Genomic DNA, 21,144 nt, shown 5'->3' with positions numbered 1-21,144 from the left:
ATGGGTTTAGGACCATCATCATATTCTATAGTATTTGATCATAATAATCAAAAGACAATATCAGAAAAAGATGAACTGTCTGCCACCCCCTCCAACTTTACATTAATGCTGACAACTGAGGACAGAGAAATGATAGAATCTTTCAATAAGCTTTTAACTTTCAAGAACTCAGGAAATATTTTGAAAATCAATATAAACTTTCAAATATGTATAATTTTAAACTGCTTAGTATTCACCGATGGCCTTTCTCTCCTGGTCAACAACATTCTGGAAACCTGTCAACAAGTAAATTACTACAGGAAATAACAAAGAAACTCAGGTCCAGCATATCATTTGGGAGTGGAGGATGAACTGCATTTTCTTAGTATTCTACCAATCAGCTTAAATCTTCCACCTGCCCCCCCCCCCTCTCCCCCCTGTCCCAATTCTTAATTGATTCACCTCTTGCACCCAAATATGCCTATAATGATGATATAAATGTAATATAGAAAATAAGTTTTCTTGCATCATGAAGGATTCATATGAACAGTAATTATAATCATACTCACTGAAAATTCAAGAACATATCACATTCTAATTTTAAATGTAGTTGTCACTATGTGTGTGTTACCTTCCATATCTTGTGAGTAGCATTTGAACAACTTTGTAACAACAAAACAATCATTTTTTGACAATATCATGTAACTGGAAAAATAAAAGAATGTACTCACCAAGTGTCGGCAGAACACACACATAAAAGAAGGTTATAGTTAGGTAAGCCTTTGGAGCCAGCGGCTCATTCTTCAGGCAGAAGGGTTGAAGGGGTAGGAAGAGGGGTGAAGGAAAAGGACTGGAGAGATCTAAGAAAAGGGTAGATTTTGGGAAAGTCACCCAGAACCATGGGTCAGGGGAGACTTACCAGATGGGATGTGATTCATCCTGTCCAATAAGTCTCCCCTGACCTGCAGTTCTGGGTGACTTTCCCATAATGTACCCATTTTTCTAGAACTTTTCAGTTCTTTTCCTTCAGCCCTCTTCCTTCCCCTTCAACCCTTCTGCCTGAAGAAGAAGCAACTGGCTCTGAAGGCTTGCCTAACTATAACCCTCTTTTATGTGTGAGTGCTTCTCCTGCTTGGTGAATAGATTTGAACAACTTTCATAGATAAATTAAATTCACCATCAGTTATATGGGGCATTCAAAAAGAAACAAGCCGGAGGCAATAGTACGGAAATGTTAGAAGTATCAACCCTGGCTGTTGAGACACTTGTCCCACTTTGAGACATGGTGGTGAATGGCTGTCTCATAATATTCCTGGGGCTGCGATGTTAACCAGTTCCGTACGTACAGCTGGATGTCATCGTCCGAGGTGAATCGTTTGTCCCAATACTGACGTTCTTCTTTGGTCAAGATGGCCCCTTCTGATTCACTTCCTGCAGCACAGGATAACAGTGAATGCCCAGAATTACTCACAAACCTTGACCATACTTCAACAAGTGAACAAATCAAAATGATCTGGCAATCTCACCCGTGGGGTCATTCTGCTTCACAACAATGCAAAGCCTCATACAGGCACACAGTCGTGGCACTCCAGCATAAATTCTAATGGGAGGTTCTTGGCCACCCACTATACACTACAGACCTCTCTCTCTGTGATTATATCATTTTTGGTCCCCTTAAAAAGGCTCTGAGGGGCAAATGATTCATCTCGGACGTCGACATCCAGCTGTACTTGCGGAACTGGTTAGCATCGCAGCCCCGGGAATTTTATGAGACAGCCATTAACTGCCTTGTGTCATAGTGGGAGAAGTGTCTCAACAGCCAGGATCAATACTTCTAAAATACAGGTACGAGTTTCTGTAATTATGCCCCGGCTTGTTTCTTTTTGAATGCCCCTTATATTATAATCAGCTGGTAACTTTCTTTGTTTTTTTCTACATTGGTGTTGTCATGAAAGCACAAGTATCATCATTGTGATATACATATTTTTCCTAATTGCCACATCAGTACTGCTCACCAGTTAATTAGTTTTTATGATCAATGACCCACTTCTATCTACATTACCTGATTTTCTTACCTGCATGTTCAATGAATGCATGCATATACAGTTTCTATTCATTAACTGAGTTTGTGTAAAATCAAAGGTTATTAGCATTTATGGGAATTAAAAGAAGTTCTGGGGGCAAGAAATCTGCTTGAAGTTCCTTCCACACAAATCATTTCAAGACTTTTGGCTTTGTGCAAGTTGGTAGTATTACATATTCGTTCATAAAATGATAAGTTTATTACCTTACAATGTAATGTTATAGAAGGCTAAAGATAAAAAATATATACTTTTTTTACATTGGCCACTTCTCTCATAAGAATGAAAAAAATGGTCCATGCAGACTGTAATCAATTTATTGTCTGTACTATTAGCTAATTTTGACCATTGGTCATTTTCAGGCACTTATCACAAGCCTCAATCTTCAGATAATACTGAACTAAGGGACATAACCTTATTTGGTTTCTGTTTAGTTCTGTTTTCCAGTAAGACTATAGATTATTTAAATCTGTAATGGAGCTTTCTTTGCTTTGTTAAGAATTTTCTAATGAATTCGTTGAACCACGTCACATATTTCCCATCCATTATAATGTTGTATGATTCATAATTATCTGTTCAGTAACAGCAAGTTACACACATGCTGATGGGTACTTGGCCTGGTTTATGTACTTCAGGAGATACATAAAGGATGCTCCTCAGAAAGAGTACAAGCTAACTTAAATCTGTATTCCAGAGCAAAATCCAGTCCACATCATATCAAAGTTCCACCTATGGCAAATAAAGTCCACAATATTGACACCAGTGTCAAACCAGTAACACACTTGCTGCATACTCCACATATTGTGTAGCATCTGACTCAGACTGGCTCTGGGCCAGCTTATGTGCTGAATTTTGGTGTAGTCCCATCAGAGGGCACTCCTGATGACCAGCATCCTCTGGGTAGTGGCACAATATCAGTCAGCAGTAATATCATGCCAGTTATTTTATTTCAGTAGTGATGTCAGCTGGCAGCAATACAGTCTGTTACATTTCTTGAAAAATATTAGATTTATAACAACAAAAATAATCAATTTTTGATAACATAATGTAATTGGATAGATAAAAAATTACATTATATTAGTAATATTAGATTGATAGCTCCTCTACGTTTTTGTCTGTGTTGAAAATTAACAGTCAGTTTATTGTCACATTATGCTTACACCTTCATAAAACAACATCTATACACTGCAAACCACCATGAGGCTGTTGTTGTTGTTGTTGTTGTTATTGTTGTATTTATTGGTCCTGTTGCCTACAAAGCAGCTTATGCATAAGACATTGGACATGTCAATTATAAATATGCAGCCAAAAGTCATTTCTAGGCATAAGTATTTAAGGTTACAGTAATACTTTATACATAAGTATTTAGGCCTATATAACACACTTCACAAATTTAAATATTCTTCAATGGAGTAAAAGCAGTGATGCTGTAAATATGACTTAGGGATTTTCCAAAGGTACTGTCCTCAGTAATATCTTTTATGTTTTCAGGAAGTTTGTTATAAAGCTTAACTGCCATGTGAATAGTACCTTTTTGGCACAGATCTGTGCTGATTTGGGTTATATGTAAGTTTCTGTTTTGTCTGGTAAAATTATCTTGTATATCACAGTTTTTTTTCAGTCTGCAGTCCTTACCTATTAATTTATTACAAAGAATATAAGTGTTTTCATAATGTATACACATGGTAGTGGAGGAATACCAGATTTCTTAAACAGAGGTTTACAAGTCTTGCCCCCAAACAAGATTCTAATGGCCCTTTTCTGTAGTTTAAAAGTGCTATTAACTGTTTTAGCATTTTCCCAGAAAGTGACCCTATATCTAATACGAGAATGAAAGTAGGCATGATATGCATTCATTGCTTTTTTCTCACTACAGCATGATTTTAGTGAGCAAAGAAGGTGACATGTTTTGCTCAGTTCTGCATTGAGATATTCAATACGCTTATTCCATTTGACATTGCTATGCAGCCAAAGTCCTAAGAATTTGGTTTCAGTATTGTTACCAACTAGTTTGTCATTGATAGAGACCAATGGGATAAACACGTTCTTGTTAGGAGAATTGTGGAATTTTAGTGAAATGGTTTTTTACTGTTTATTACAACCTTATTATTCTTTGCCCAGTTACTGACTACTGTAACTGTTCATTGCTGTCACCTTTTAGTAGAATTGTGGTATCATCTGCAAATATGATTGTTTTATGTGCATTAACGTTTAAGTTTAGATCATTTATGTACAGCAGGAACAGAAGGGGTCCCATTACTGATCATTGTGGTACACCACTTTTAATTTGTTTATAGTCAGATAAGTGTTCAGACACAGTTTTTAGTTCAATATTTGTGTGCTTGATGCACACTGTTTGCTTATGATCAGCCAGGAAGGAGCTGACCCATTTTTTGGACAGACCTCAAGTACCATACCTTTCAAGCTCTTATAGCAGAATTTTATGATCCACCATGTCAAAAGCTTTTGACAAGTCAATAAATACTCCTGTTTATTCCTGCTTTTTGTCCATCAGGTTTAGGATGGATTTGCACTTGTAAGTAACACTTGCCATTGACGCCTTATTTCTGAATCCATGTTTTTCATGACATAGGATGCTGTTTTTATTTATAAATTTCACAAGTTTGTCATACACAACCATTTTAAATACATCAGAGATGCAAGAGGAAATTGTGATGGGTCTGTAGTTATTTAGATTAGCTTTCTCACCTTTTTAGTATACTGGATTAACTTTTGATATTTTCAATACATCAGGGAAAGTGCCTGCCTAAAGTGAGCAGTCACATAAGTGAGTGAGTATTTAAATTAGGTTTGATGCACTCTTCATTAATATTATTGCAAGTATACCATCACTGCCTGCAGGGTTGGAATTTTTTAGTCCTTTCATTGCTTTAGCTACTTCATTTTGTGAAACAGAACTGATGTACATTGATCCTCGATATGCACTTATTTCGTATTCATTTGCCTGGGTGCTCTTTAAGTTTGATTGTGACTTATTATCAGCAACACATGTGAAAAAATTGTTAAATGTGTTGGCTACTTGTAAGGGGTTTGTTACTTTTTGCAAGATTGTCTGTATTTCCAGATTCTTTTTTTTTTTATATCACTCAACATAGCCTTTGATTTATTAGCTGAATTATAAATGTATTCATCATTATGCATTAGTTTTGCTACTTTTATTACTTTCCTTAATATTTTGGAGTATTTTTTATAGTATGCACATACTTCAGGTAAGGAATCCCTTGAGTTATATATTTCATGAAGTCGTCTTTTCTTCTGGCATGAACCCCCATTCCCCTTGTGATCCAGCTGTTTGTTCTAGAGTTCTCCTGTATTGTTACAGTTTTCAGTGGGAATGCAATTTGAAACAACTGAGTTAATGTGTCAATGAAAGTGTTAAATTTTTCATTTGTATGATTAATTTTGTACACTTCTGACCGTTTTTCCTTCTGTAATAAGCTGTTGAAGTAGTTTACAGTATCCTCATTATAACTTCTACAGGAGGTTCTTAAAAAAATGTTGCTAATAATACTGCAGTTTACTTTTGTGCTTAATATTTGAGCAAGATGGTCACTAAAACCAGCACTGAAAATTTTTGGTGAGTGTTCTATAAACTCTTCTAGACTAGAAACTGATCTAGAGCTGTTTGGCAAGTTTCTGTTACTTGGGTAGCAGCTTTTACTTCAGCCCTTAAATTATAGGATGTTGCAAGATTCAAAGGGATCTCTCTATTTCCACTACTTGTGAGGAAATCAATATTGAAGTCACCACAGATTATCAACGCACAATCCATTTTATTTACTTTATCTAGCAATGACTCCATTTTGTTTAAGAAAAGTTCAAAATTTCCAGATGGTGATCAGTAAACTGTAGCAATAACCAGGTGGAAGTGAGTAATTTTTGTAGCTGCAATTTAATAATCCTTTTCGACATTTGTTCTAGTTAAGTCAGATAGGGTAATAAAATATACATTTTTCCTTCGTGTAGATTGCCACCCCACCCTGCATGCTGTTTTACCTGCAGTAGTAAGAAGCCAAAATGAATTTGTTTATTATCGTATTCTGGATGAATTCTGAGTTAAGCCAGTGCTCAGTAATGAATAACACTGAGATATCTTTAAGTTCGTCTGTTAACAGTACGTTAATTTCATCGATCTTATTACACAGGGAATGTACATTATGGTGTTAAATTTTTAGATCAGGCATATTCATGATTTTATAATTTGGAGTCATATTTACAGCATCATATACCTTTAGTTTAAATTAGAATCATCAGTGGCATTGTATTTTTGTTCTTCTTTCTTGTTCGTTTTGTTTTCCACACTGTTGTTGGAAGGATGTACAGGAAGCTGATGTATCACAGGGTACATCCAATTGCACAGTTATTAAGATTTCTTGCCATTCCATTCAGGTATGGAGCATGGGAAGATAGCTGATGTATCACAGGGTACATCCAAATGCACCAGTTATTAAGATTTCTTGCCATTCCATTCAGGTATGGAGCATGGGAAGAATGGTTGTTTCCACTGAACAATTTGTATTATTTTTTAAGCTGTGAAAGCTGTTGATATTATAATAGCACAAAGGTCACATATTTTGTTAATTGGGTCAAAAGGCTAAGGCAGATTGCTAAGCAGCAGAACTGTGATATTACTGTTATTAGTGGCTTATCTAACTAAATGACATAAATAATTTGGACAGGAAACATTTAGTACATGCATGCAAGTCTCATTCATTCATTAAAACATTGAAATTATTACAATATATAAACACACACACACACACACACACACACACACACACACACATATTTACGGAAGTTGTACCACTAACTGTCTTTGAACAGTTCTGTTATATGAGTACTGGTAGCTGATGCAGATAGCAACAAGTTACTAATTTAATCATTTTCCTCACTTATTTACATTCAGGTTATTTTGCATTCTGAGTACATTAAATTACTTAAATTGTTTGTCACATTATTGTGTGCTTAGTATGTGTGCAATGAAAGCTTATCATGTGTTGCCAGTAAGGATGTGGTGTAGAAGTCTGACTAACACAAGTTTTACACGAGAAGTTAGAGTAACTTTCCTGAGGCAGAAAGTCAAGAAGTGGTTCCACATAGCTCTGGCACTGATCAGTTTTCATGAATCTTCTCCATTAATAAACTGATATCCAAATAATGTTCAGCTTTTTTGACAACAGTCCATGCTCCTTTCTACCACCGTCATTTTAATGATTCGGAAGATCTATTTCATCAAAGGGAGATCACCTATGATTTGATCTGAATTTAAAAAAAAATGGGTATGGAATCACAACCAAATGGAATGACAACCAAGCAGTTGCGAAGGACAAATCGACAGTATATCTACTGATAACATATGTTATCTTGTTGTTCTGAAACATTTCAGCCAAGCACTTAGTGCCTGTTTCTCACTGTTGGTAATTTCATTCCTTTATGTTACTGCATTGAAACATTGCAGATTGGAACATATTTTACAGGACATGCCTGGTTCTTAATACCTATCTGACGTCATTTTATATTAATTACCATACTCCTCTTGTTGTGTACACCCTTTCACTTCTGTACTGTATCCTGCCTCCTCTTTTATCACTTCTGACATTTGCTTCCAATTGTCAGCTGGTGTTTGCCTTTCTGTATTGCCTTTTCATCTTTTTATTTATTTTGGTGTTTTTTTCTATGGCATTTATCTATGCTTCTCATTTGTTGGTTAGTTTGATTTATATATTTTTATTGTCATAGCTTGCTGGTCTGCTGTATGCCTTTTGATCCAGTGATTTGGGCATGTATTCACTTTGTCTCTAAACATTCCTGTTTCTTCTAATCCCTTTCTCATTTTTGCTCTTATGCAGATTCTGTTGGTATCCATTAAACAGCAACAAGATTATCTCTTTGTTATTGTAATTTCATCCTGAAATCTTTTGAATTATAAATGGAAATAATTTAGGAATCAAGGAGGCCACTCCCACACATGCACACACACACACACACACACACACACACACACACACAGAGAGAGAGAGAGAGAGAGAGAGAGAGAGAGAGAGAGAGAGAGTGTGTTTTGCCCCTACATTGTGCCATCTCATCATACACTGTATTGAGCCAGGAGTTCTTGTGTGCGTGCGTGTGTGTGTGTGTGTGTGTGTGTGTGTGTGTGTGTGTGTGTGTGTGTGTGTGTGTGTGTGTTTATGTTTGTTTGTGTGTGTGTGTGTGTGTGTGTGTGTGTGTGTGTGTGTGTGTGTGTGTGTGTGTGTGTGTGGATGTGTTGTAAGTTGTCAAAGGTTTTCTTCTGAAAGCTGACGAGCTTTCATTCTTTCCTGTGTGTGCCTACCAATGCCTTTACTCGTAAATTATTTAAATTCTAGCCTATCAGAACTTTTTTTCCTATACTTACATTATAGATATTAGTGGCAATGTCTGCAAATTTCTTGTTCTACATACACTGCTCTTGACTTACACAACTGTTGTGCATCATGGAATATACCTATTTTATTTTAAAGGCATCAGTTTTTTATTTATAACTGGAATAAAACTGGCATGTGCTGTATGTGTTACTGGTATATAAACTCTCATTTATTATACAGGGTATCCAGTGAAGGAGTCCCTGATTTCGGGATTAAATATATCATAAACTAAGACCAATAGGTGAGTTCATCAAATGGTATGTTTATTGTAAAATCTATAGAAATTTTACACAAAAGCTATGCAGAAGGATCAAAATAATTTGAAAAGCTGTTGACAAATAACATTGTATGCTGAACAGCTCATTCAGTATCAATGCACACAATGAAACGCATCCTCTGCAAGCAGTCTTTGCAATCACATCATACTCCTTTCAAAATGTCCACCACTAGTGGTATGATGTTCATGTAGTGAGCAATGAAATTTGACACCACATAATGTGATGTCTCAATGGAAATGAATTCAGATGTCAAAGAGATTGCTGATTGAAGCTCATACTTTGTGGTGAGATGGTTCTGGTAGACAGTGACTTTCAATGTATCCCACAAAAAGTAGTCACAAGGACTCGGGAAGCCAGGTCATACCTGCACCAGTAAATTTGTGATAATCCAATGTAACAACTACTCCCAAAGTATGTATTAAGAAATTGAAACATCTGTTTGGTGTGATGAGGTCTGGCCTCATTTTGTGGGAACCACTTAGTGTCTGGTCAATCCTAGAAATTGTTCCCAAATTGTTCACTAGTAATTATTTTTTGCACAAAAAGGGCCAATAATGCCTCTGTTGCATACTGCAGCCATAACACTAACTTTGGGAGAATACCGTGGTACAATGTTTTTGATTCACACAAATGGAGATTTTCAGAACCACACAATCAATCACAAGTTTTGTTGATTCATGACTCTAGTGTGCATCTGTGAACTAGATGCAGCCAACATCAAATCCTTCTTTATCTGTCATTATGAGAATCTGGTTTACAGATTCAGCTATCTGTTGCACAGCTTATATAGATATGGCCTGGTGGCTTTGGATTTTGAATGGAAAGGTGTAGCTCTATTTCAGTATTTTCTGTGTGCTGGAACACTTCAAACCAGTCTGCACTGCAATTCTTCAGAGGTATTTCCTTTCATTTTTCTGAATAACTTTAGAAACCATTCCAACATTTTCAGGAATAACTAGTTTACCTGGAGCCAACATTTCCCATTAGATCATCAGCCATACTGCCTGTGCATTGGAATTTGGTGAACAGCTTGTGAATGTTTTTCATGTCACATCGCTTTGGAACATTAAATCAAGTTTGAAAATGGTACCTTGTCATTGTAGGACTGTGGTCTAAGCTGTCGTATTCCATTACCAGACAGCATATTTTTCAATGGAATACATGGTTTCAACCTCTTCCTTGACTACACTAACTTCCTTTCATATTTCAACTGCTTGCTGTGATCTGTGACACACAACTTATAGGAACTATGTATCATGATTACAGCACCATCTGCTAGCAGCTTCTTGAGCTATTTCAAAACTTCTGTACAACATCTACATTAAATTCCTACAGCTTTCACAATAAACATACAATTTGCTGCTCTCATCTGACAGTCTTAGTTTTGAGATATTTAATTTTGATACCAGAGATGCAGCATTCAACTGAGAAGGTTTCACACTACCAGCTATTGGTTGTCCATCTTTGACAGATGAGTGACAGCATTAGTCCCATTAATTTATAGCCACACATCATCCGTCCATACATACAGACATACTTACATTTTTATAATATGAATGGATTAGTAAAATGTCATTAAAATGCAATGTCATGTCTTTGGTTCTTCATTTCCTGGAATAGAACACCTACTACTGAGTTAATACTAATCATGATATTTTTCCTTGCAGGGATATAGTAAAAACATTGAGTACATAGCAACACAAGGTCCTAAGGAAGAAACTGTAAAGGATTTCTGGCTCATGGTCTACCAGTATGATGTGACCATAATAGTGATGGTCACTCAGTTAGAAGAACAAGGAAAGGTTAGAATCCTTAAATTATTATTACTATTTAGCTTTGAATGAGTAGAAATTTTGTTATTTACATGATATGGTATATATATGGTTTTGTTTATTCACTAGAAATAAGGTCTTCTTCTCAATACATGCCAGTTATAGAGCATTTAAAATCTGTGGGCATCTTAGACTAAATAATCTTTCTGACCCATCTTTAAGTTTGTAATTTGTTGCTTTAGGATAAAACAGATTTGCTAAATGCAGAAACGAAACAGCATCACTCAAATTAAATGTGTATAGTTGAGTAAGGCATTGCACAGAATGAAGGCTGTTTATGCAATTGCTTGATTTCCTAGGGTGGTATAATGGAAATCCCCATTAGTAACATCAGAAGTAATGGTGCCCATTGCAGATTAGTGTTCAGCATCAATCCATGTAGGTAGCTTATACTTTTTATAAATTGTTAGTGTACTCATATACACACTAGACAAAACACATACTACATTGGCAGTCATGTGTGTGTGAGTTGCATTTGTGTGTGTATGAGTGTGTTTGTCATCTAATTCTGATGAAGGTCTTACTGGCCAAAAGCTGTATTTGTGAAAGTCTTTTTGTTGTGCCCATGTGTGACTCAGCATCTTTGCTATATGGTGAGTAGCAACTTTCCTTATCACAATATTATTACATTGACTTTTCTTATTTATATATATTTTTTTCCCTTTAGAGTGGTTGCCTTTTTGTTGAGTGTATTGTATTTATTTAGACCGATATCTGTTCCACATACAATGCGAACCTATCTGAATGTTGATGTTAATTGTCAGTGGAGGTGGTTAGAAGCAAACAACTGTAATTTACAAAACTGAATATTTGGAAACATGTGCACCATAATGTAGTGGAAGGATATAGGTGTATGAGTTAATCTGAGCTGCTTGCTAGTGATTGTCTGAAGAACTGTTTAACAAAAAATATTTTCTTTTTGGCTACAAAGAGATGCAAGTCCACATACATCTCTTTAGCTCCAAATGTTTTGTAAACTATTGTGGTCAGGTGATTTGATACATTATAATCTGGCATATTAGAAGCTGTTCTTGCATTCAAAGCCTTAAAACAGAAGGATGGAAGAAGGTGAACATATTAAGAAGAATGTAAATATGAACAGACAGTGGAAGTGCTAGTAGTGATGGTTTGATGAAGCATGTACAATAACTTTCCCAGTCTGTAACAACCCTCATTGCTTTTGATGTTAATTTAGGGGGTAGAACAAGAATGAAAACATCATTACATTCTTGATGATATCATAAATCACACCCCACTGAAGCGCACTGGCCAGAAGTTCCTCATTTCAGGCCATTCCTATATAGAGGATTTTATGAGTCTACCATCAATGATGACATGAATTTTGACAATCAAAACCAGGATACCCAAGTTCTGCAATAATGATGTTAAATATGCTGTCACAAATGCCCTTAACAGCACAGAACCTGCAGCAATTACTTTCATTTGTGCCTTCAACTTACCAACCAATCTATACAGATCTTAAGCACAAATCAAAGACATCTGTTTCCAAACAATAAAGGAGACCACCAAAAATGGAGGGCAAAACACACAATCTGCTAAAGAAGTAGTGCCTTCTGATGATGCTACAATAAACATTCCACATAGCAGGAGCAGTTCATTCTACAGGACTAGAGGGGCCTGGCCCCACCAGAAATTATGTGATATATTTTTTTTCAGTTTTATATCAGACAGTTTGAGTATGACATGATTGTAGTGTAGTATGACTGACAGAAACCCAACATATCAGACCAGTTTCTCTGTTGCACACAAACACAAAGTGTATCATTCTGCAGTTACAAACTAATTTCTCTTTCCCCATCACGTTCATTCAAAGCCAAGGGTCAGTGGTAGGTGGCCTGTAGCCCCACACTCCCTCCACACACCTAGTCTACAGTCACAGTGGTGCAATAAAATGGTTTCCCCTTCTCCACCTCATCCCTCACTGGAGTATAGCTGTGAGCAAGCAAGCACGGGCTCAGTGGAAAGACCACCACATGTGAACCCCTGTTTTCCTGAACCCTAGCCACGTTGTGGGGCCAGCAGCAGATTCCCCTTCCTTCTCCCACACCCCCAGATCCTAAAACTGCAGTCACAGTGACATGACCAAGCTGTTTCTCTTTCTCCACCTCAGCCCTTGCCCTAGTGCAGCTTAATGCCACCTTGAGTGGGCCTGATGGGTGGGCCACCTGATCCATACTCCTCTTTCCCTACAATAAAGACTTTATTTGCTCGTGCCATATTTTGGATATTTCCACAAACTGGAAATATCCAAAGTATGCAGCTTTGGTTGTTTCCCACTCACAAACAGCTGCCACTGAATGAATGACAAATGTAGCCGAATTCAGTCTTTAATATAGGTCAATGATGTGAATTGACCAGTTTAGATTGTTGTTAATATGGAATCCCAGGAATTTGGAAGACTCAACTCTCAATATTTCCTTGTCACTGCATTTTATTTCAACATTTTCCCATTTTTGTTTGCTGTTCTAAACTGAATGAACTGATTCGTGATAACATTGAGAGACAGACAATTTTAAGTGAACCAATCTAGAGCTTCTTTGAACATAGTGATCACAGTATTCACTAGACTCCAGCTGGGTAATTTGTCAATCCAATCATTATGATGCCTGCAGATTCTGTGAAATGTTCTTTTTATGTCACACACAATGGCAAGTCATTGGTAAAGATTAGGAAAAGTAAGGGACCAAGTGCTAACCCCTGTGGCACTCCACATTTCACTGTGCCCCAGTGGAGCAGGCAGGTGCTACAGTGCTACTGCAGAATTATTCAATACTACCTTCTGTCATCTAGATATGACTCGAGCTGCATCCCTGCTTTACCATTTAAAGTGTAGTACTCAGCCTGCATAAATAGAATTTTGTGATCTACAGTCAAATGTTTTAGATAGATCACATGATTCAGTGGAATAAAAACATTCTTCATCTTAGCTGCAATGTTGCAGAAGATCATGCCATAAGATATGACTGGGTGAAAGTATGCTAGTAATCTTGTCTGCAGATCAACACAGTGAGAGAGGCATCTGAGTGTAAAGCCAGGTAAACTGAGCTTTATGATTAACTTACCCACATGCTGTTGACACCTCCACTTATAACTGGTACATTGGGTAGGACCCTATGCCATACACTTCACAGTGATTTGCACAGTGTAGATGTAGATGTAGAACTAGGACAGAAACTATCAAGAACTGCAAAGCTGAGTACTTGGAGTAGTATTGTTGTATAATTTCTAAAGTATTATATATATATAGAGAAGTTGTAAGCTTTCCATTATTTTAGTATAATTTCTAAAGTATTATTTATATAGAGAAGTTGTGAGCTTTCCATTATTTTAGGGGATAAAAATAAAAAATTGCATTACTACATTTCATTAATTTCCTGCTTGTGCAGAAAATGCAAATTAACCAAATCTCAGTTTTTACCATCATGACAGTTAATCACATACAGAAACAGCACCTTTTGTGAAAATATTTGACCGGTAACATTTAGCTAATTCAGAAATGTCCACAGATTTCTTCTGTAAATTATGTACCAGTATCATAGTCAGTAACTTTTTTTACTAAATGAAACTACAAAAAGTGTCCTAATTGCAATTTTTCATTGAGCAGTGACCTATAAATATTATTTCCAGGGGGAAAGGGGGGGGGGCAGTGGTGGTGGAACCCACATGTCACATTTGACAGGTGAAGTGGAAACTGCTGCAGAGAAGTAAGAAACAGTTGCCAGTGTGAAGAGAGAAATAGTTGACAGTTGGAAGATTGCCTATGGTTTTTTATCTTGAGTGCTGTGAAGCTACCAGTTTGATAGAGTTTGGGCAGAGGTGTCAGTCGAGGTGGAAGTACAGAGGCAGAGATGTTGTTGAATGACAGGTGAGGTATGAGCGGCAGCAACTTGGAATTAGCGGAGGTTGAGGCCTGGTGGGTAGCGGGAAGAGAGGATATATTGAAGGGCAAGTGCCCATATCAGAAACCCTCTCCCTTAAAACCCACATCCTTTTGTCTTTCCCTCTCCTTCCCTCTTTCCTGATGAAGCAACCGTGGGTTGCGAAAGCTTGAATTTTGTGTGTGTGTTTGTTTGTGTGTCTATCAACATACCAATGCTTTTGTTTGGTAAGTTACATCATCTTTGTTTTTTTATGGTTATAATAGAGGGAAACATTCCATGTAGGAAATATATATCTAAAAACAAAGATGATGTGACTTACCAAATGAAAGTGCTGGCAGGTCGACAGACACACAAACAAACACAAACATACACGCATAATTCAAGCTTTTGCAACAAACTGTTGCCTCATCAGGAAAGAGGGAAGGAGAGGGGAAGACGAAAGGAAGTGGGTTTTAAGGGAGAGGGTAAGGAGTCATTCCAATCCGGGGAGCGGAAAGACTTTCCCCCCTAAGGTAAGTCTTTCCGCTCCCGGGATTGGAATGACTCCTTACCCTCTCCCTTAAAACCCACATCCTTTCGTCTTTCCCTCTCCTTCCCTCTTTCCTGATGAGGCAACAGTTTGTTGCAAAAGCTTGAATTTTGTGTGTATGTTTGTGTTTGTTTGTGTGTCTGTCGACCTGCCAGCACTTTCATTTGGTAAGTCACATCATCTTTGTTTTTATGATTATAATAGAGGGAAACATTCCACATAGGAAAAATATATCTAAAAACAAAGATGATGTGACTTACCAAATGAAAGTGCTGGCAGGTCGACAGACACACAAACAAACACAAACATACACACAAAATTCAAACTTTCGCAACAAACTGTTGCCTCATCAGGAAAGAGGGAAGGAGAGGGAAAGACGAAAGGATGTGGGTTTTAAGGGAGAGGGTAAGGAGTCATTCCAATTCCGGGAGCGGAAAGACTTACCTTAGGGGGAAAAAAGGACAGGTATACACTCGCACACACACACATATCCATCCACACATATACAGACACAAGCAGACATTTGTGTCTGTATATGTGTGGATGGATATGTGTGTGTGTGCGAGTGTATACCCGTCCTTTTTTCCCCCTAAGGTAAGTCTTTCCGCTCCCGGGATTGGAATGACTCCTTACCCTCTCCCTTAAAACCCACTTCCTTTCGTCTTCCCCTCTCCTTCCCTCTTTCCTGATGAAGCAACAGTTTGTTGCGAAAGCTTGAATTTTGTGTGTATGTTTGTGTTTGTTTGTGTGTCTATCGACCTGCCAGCGCTTTCGTTCAGTAAGTCACCTCATCTTTGTTTTTATATATATATATATATATATATATATATATATATATATATATATATATATATATATATATATATATACTGAATGAATACAAAACTACTGAAAAATGTGTCTGAGAGGATGTTCACCCCCAGATTTTGCCTTGACTATACAGTCCACAGAATGTATTCTCAACTATTTCAACTCCTCAAATCACCCTTTAATTCATAATATGATGGACATTAAATAAATAAATAAATATTCTGTGATAACAAAAATAAAAATAAATTTCCTCTTATTGGTTATTTCACTTTCACTGGGTTAAAGTACTCACCATAGAATTTGCTAAAGTATACAGTATGATCTTGACTATGTAAAGTAAGATGTATAACAAATAAATTTCCAATGGTGTGTCAAATATCAAAGAACAAATATCATGATGCTAAATGGCTGATTAAGGTTGTCTGCACAATTTCAGCTGTGTCACGTTCCTAAGTCCAAATAACAAAAAATTCAAATGGTACTACATAAAAATCAAACAACCCCAATCTATGCCAAGTAAAAGCATACACAAATGTTCAAATATACCCTTTCTAACCCCCACTCTATGAATAGACAAAATATAGGTAAAAATATGCAAATATTCACACTACAAAATAAATATGAATATAAACTACAAAAAATATTTTACAGTATTAGCTTCAAATAGGTTAAGTTATCCGATTTCTCACTTCTCAGAGTTGAATTTGCAAAAAGCAGTGGACATTAATTGAGCTTTTTATGAGTTGTAACTTTCTTTCAATTTGTGTTTTTATTATTATTGGGTCAGAATATTCATAACGTGCCTTAACAAGGTGTACAGCATGGGTTTGTCTGTGTGTCATAGAGTATATATTCTTCAACACAGGTTTACTGTTTGCTGGTTGTTTATTCAGTTTTGTGGTACTTTCATTAACTGGGTAATTGTTTTTGCAAAGCTCCCTCAAATCTGTCTGCAAGCTACTGATTTCAACACACACACTCCCTTCCTCCACTACTTCTACACATTCACTGATTGAATTACTATTAGGTACTTCTTCCAAATTTCCAAAACAACTTTCCTTTCCTAAATGCACATTTTGACAAATTTCATTTATGGCTTCAAACTTTTGATCAGCATACTGACATTTGCTACTATAGTCACTAATTATACTTAATACTTTATAACTAATTAGATTTTCTTGTCCATTTTCACCGACACAACATCACTGACATCGACTGGCAACATTAATCAATCAGGCACTGCTCTACTGGTTTCTAACTCATTACTCGAACACACGTCAGAATTTCCAGAATCATTCAGCATCAAATCATCAACTTTAACTTATAAATATACCATCCCATCCAATTCTGTAAGCAACATATCATCATCATCAGAAACATTATCATCACACTTAATATTATTTTTAACACCAAACTCATTTCTCTCTTCACACACTTCTTCAGCAACCTCAACACTGTGACTACTCTGTTCTACCACATCCTCATTTTTCTGTCTATTGTCTACTGGAATTACATCTGGAATTACATTGTCATTCTCATTTCCGTTGCCAAGCACATGAACATCAGCTATCACACATACAGCACCAGTATCACCTTTTTCACTCATTTCATAGTCACTCAACATTCTCACTAATCCATACTCATCAAATCTGCTTTCAACACTATCAATAACTAGTACTGCATTACTGCTGTCAAAGAAATTTGTCAAAATGTTTTCTTCTAATTTTAATTCAGATTTTCTTCTACTTTTTTGTTTATCTTTGTTCCCAGATAAAAAATTTTCTCAAAATGCCCTATCAAACTTCATTTTATTCACTTCAGATTTTATACTGGGTACAAAATTTTGGTATGTCCTATTTGTTCTATCTCTTCCCCTTCTCAACTTACCACAGTGTTCCTGATTATAATCCCTGTCTATTTGCCCCACTTCGCCAGGCTCCGAAACAGACAGGTCTTAGTTTACCGGACCATTTCTTCTGTTTTCGAAATTGTTACTATTGTTTCCCTGATTTTGTCTGCACTGCCTATTTCTTGGTTCAGAATTCCTATTCTCTGGTCTCTGCCTATCGTTTCTCTCTCCATTTCTTATGTCATTATTTCTGAATCTACTGTTAAAATGATCATTGAAAGCTCTGTTATTGTTATTCCTGTTATCATCTGGTCTGTTATTATATCTGTCATATCTCTCCCATGCCAAATCCAATTTATCTATATATCTAAGAAACTGTTCTATAGTGTCATCAGGTCAGTAGACAAGACTCCACTGTACATCTACATCCATACTCCGCAAGCCACCTGACGGTGTGTGGCGGAGGAACTTACTTCTGGCTTGTTTAGTTTCTGACCAGAATTTGTTCATGAAAGCTCATTCTACCTCAGTAAACGACATTTCAGGTTTGATTTCTTGGTTTACCCATGACAAAGCCTCCCCATCCAAAATTTTTTTTTTTTACATTTAATTTTCAAATTATCCCTCATTTTATTTTTGAAGTTATCTTTAATTTGGCACATGAAATCAACTGGAGGTATATTTCCCACCCCTCAAAATGTTTTTATGTTGACATTGTTCCACAATGGACTGTAACCACAGAAATATTTCACAGCAACGGAATCATCGATTTCTTGGAATTTAGATTTGAAGATCATAATTTCACCCAAACAAGTGCCTACATCTTCTTTCAATTCTGCAAAATTCTCATTTGCGAGTTGTATACTTTGGTCTGTTTCTGTGATTTTCTTTATATAATCTTTGTTGAGCTTCTTCAATTGTAACACTTCTACAGTAGCAACTTTTTCGGAAATTTCCATGGAATCTAGCCTCTCTTCAAAATTTTGGAGTTCCTGTTTCGAGGTAACAATTTCTGGTATTCTCATCTACTTTTTCCCACCACCTCTCTAAGCTCTCTTTTGTCTCGCAGATTTGATTCCCATGTTTGTCTAATTTTTTATCGATAGAATCAAGCTTTTGGTCAAAAAAAGTTTTATGTTGATCAAATGATTTTCCAATTGCCTTTTGCTGTTCTTCCATTGATCTTTTTTGTTCTTCAGTTAACTGAACTAACCAATCCAAGGCTGATACATTTGATTCAAATCCACAAAAAGGTGAACATACACTACTGTGGTCACTGTCCTCTCCAATTTCATTGTCCCGTTCGACTACATTATTATCAGTAATATCTATGCTATTTTGCATGTTTCCATTAGCCTCCCCATTATCGTCAACTTTCCTATCCATATTAACAATTGTAGTCAAAATTTCCCACAAGTAAACTATTAAATAAATTTTGAACTCACAGTTAGTTCTCCAAGTTACGTTTTCTCATAAGTATCATTAAGACCTTTATAGTGTTACTCACTTTCTTCATTGTTCAGTTATCGAAAATATGGAATAATATTTCAACAAGCAAATTAACTCCGAAACAAAATACAAGATTTGTTTACAGAATTACACTGCATCCCAACTCCTCCACTTTTAAAACGTAACTATTCTTAGGTTAAACATTTATATTGTGATTTCTGTGTACTCATCCTTTCTGAAAATCTGTCATAACTGAAGTCCTAAGTTCTCAGTAACTGTAAAATTTTAACTTTGGAAAAGTTAAGCTAAAAATCAATGTTGTATTATGTTTCAAAATATTTATTATAATTTGAAAACAAAAGTAAAATATTATTACAAAGGCAAACAATACTTACAGCACAAAAGAAGCAGCTACATGCTCACTGCTCAAAAACCAAAACTAGACTGATTTCCTTATGCCAATATGGCTACCCCTATATGTATAATCCAAACAATCCTGAACAATCCTTGGCATTGTTATAAAGGGTTTTTTAATAAAATTACAATCAAAACTCTCATCCTACACTTAGGTATCAAATGTTAGCAATACACTTGTTATATTTACTAAACACAGAAGATTCATACCATATAAAATGTTCCTACCAATGAACGGACTTCTAAACATTAGTGTAATTAAGATTCCATAATTTTTTTCTTCATAACTTTTCCACAAGTACATACACTCCTGGAAATTGAAATAAGAGCACCGTGAATTCATTGTCCCAGGAAAGGGAAACTTTATTGACACATTCCTGGGGTCAGATACATCACATGATCACACTGACAGAACCACAGGCACATAGACACAGGCAACAGGGCATGCACAATGTCGGCACTAGTACAGTGTATATCCACCTTTCACAGCAATGCAGGCTGCTATTCTCCCATGGAGATGATCGTAGAGATGCTGGATGTAGTCCTGTGGAATGGCTTGCCATGCCATTTCCACCTGGTGCCTGAGTTGGACCAGCGTTCGTGCTGGACGTGCAGACCGCGTGAGACGACGCTTCATCCAGTCCCAAACATGCTCAATGGGGGACAGATCCGGAGATCTTGCTGGCCAGGGTAGTTGACTTACACCTTCTAGAGCACATTGGGTGGCACGGGATACATGCGGACGTGCATTGTCCTGTTGGAACAGCAAGTTCCCTTGCCGGTCTAGGAATGGTAGAACAATGGGTTCGATGACGGTTTGGATGTACCGTGCACTATTCAGTGTCCCCTCGATGATCACCAGTGGTGTACGGCCAGTGTAGGAAATCGCTCCCCACACCATGATGCCGGGTGTTGGCCCTGTGTGCCTCGGTCGTATGCAGTCCTGATTGTGGCGCTCACCTGCACGACGCCAAACACGCATACGACCATCATTGGCACCAAGGCAGAAGCGACTCTCATCGCTGTAGACAACACGTCTCCATTCGTCCCTCCATTCACGCCTGTCGCGACACCACTGGAGGCGGGCTGCACGATGTTGGGGCGTGAGCGGAAGACGGCCTAACGGTGTGCGGGACCATAGCCCAGCTTCATGGAGACAGTTGCGAATGGTCCTCGCCGATACCCCAGGAGCAACAGTGTCCCTGATTTGCTGGGAAGTGGCGGTGCGGTCCCCTACGGCACTGCGTAGGATCTTACGGTCTTGGCGTGCATCCGTGCGTCGCTGCGGTCCGGTCCCAGGTCGACGGGCACGTGCACCTTCCGCCAACCACTGGTGACAACATTGATGTACTGTGCAGACCTCACGCCCCACGTGTTGAGCAATTCGGCGGTACGTCCACCCGGCCTCCCGCATGCCCACTATACGCCCTCGCTCAAAGTCCGTCAACTGCACATACGGTTCACGTCCACGCTGTCGCAGCATGCTACCAGTGTTAAAGACTGCGATGAAGCTCCGTATGCCACGGCAAACTGGCTGACACTGACAGCGGCGGTGCACAAATGCTGCGCAGCTAGCGCCATTCGACGGCCAACACCGCG

At 37.5% G+C, this 21,144-nt stretch overlaps 1 protein-coding gene across 1 annotated transcript in view; it reads left to right on the top strand.

Moving 5' to 3' along the window:
- LOC124804918 (phosphatidylinositol phosphatase PTPRQ-like) overlaps nucleotides 1-21,144 on the top strand; it is a 424,691-nt gene that overhangs the window by 291,810 nt on the left and 111,737 nt on the right. The window contains exon 14 of the mRNA XM_047265295.1: nucleotides 10,428-10,562. Coding sequence (XP_047121251.1) covers nucleotides 10,428-10,562 — 135 coding nt within the window. The remainder of the gene's footprint in view (nucleotides 1-10,427; nucleotides 10,563-21,144) is intronic.

Source organism: Schistocerca piceifrons, chromosome 7 (genome assembly GCF_021461385.2).
Source record: "Schistocerca piceifrons isolate TAMUIC-IGC-003096 chromosome 7, iqSchPice1.1, whole genome shotgun sequence".
In the NCBI taxonomy this organism is placed as follows: Eukaryota; Metazoa; Arthropoda; class Insecta; order Orthoptera; family Acrididae; genus Schistocerca; species Schistocerca piceifrons.
Note: the sequence above shows the minus strand (reverse complement) of the source record. Positions and strands in the feature narration are given on the sequence as shown.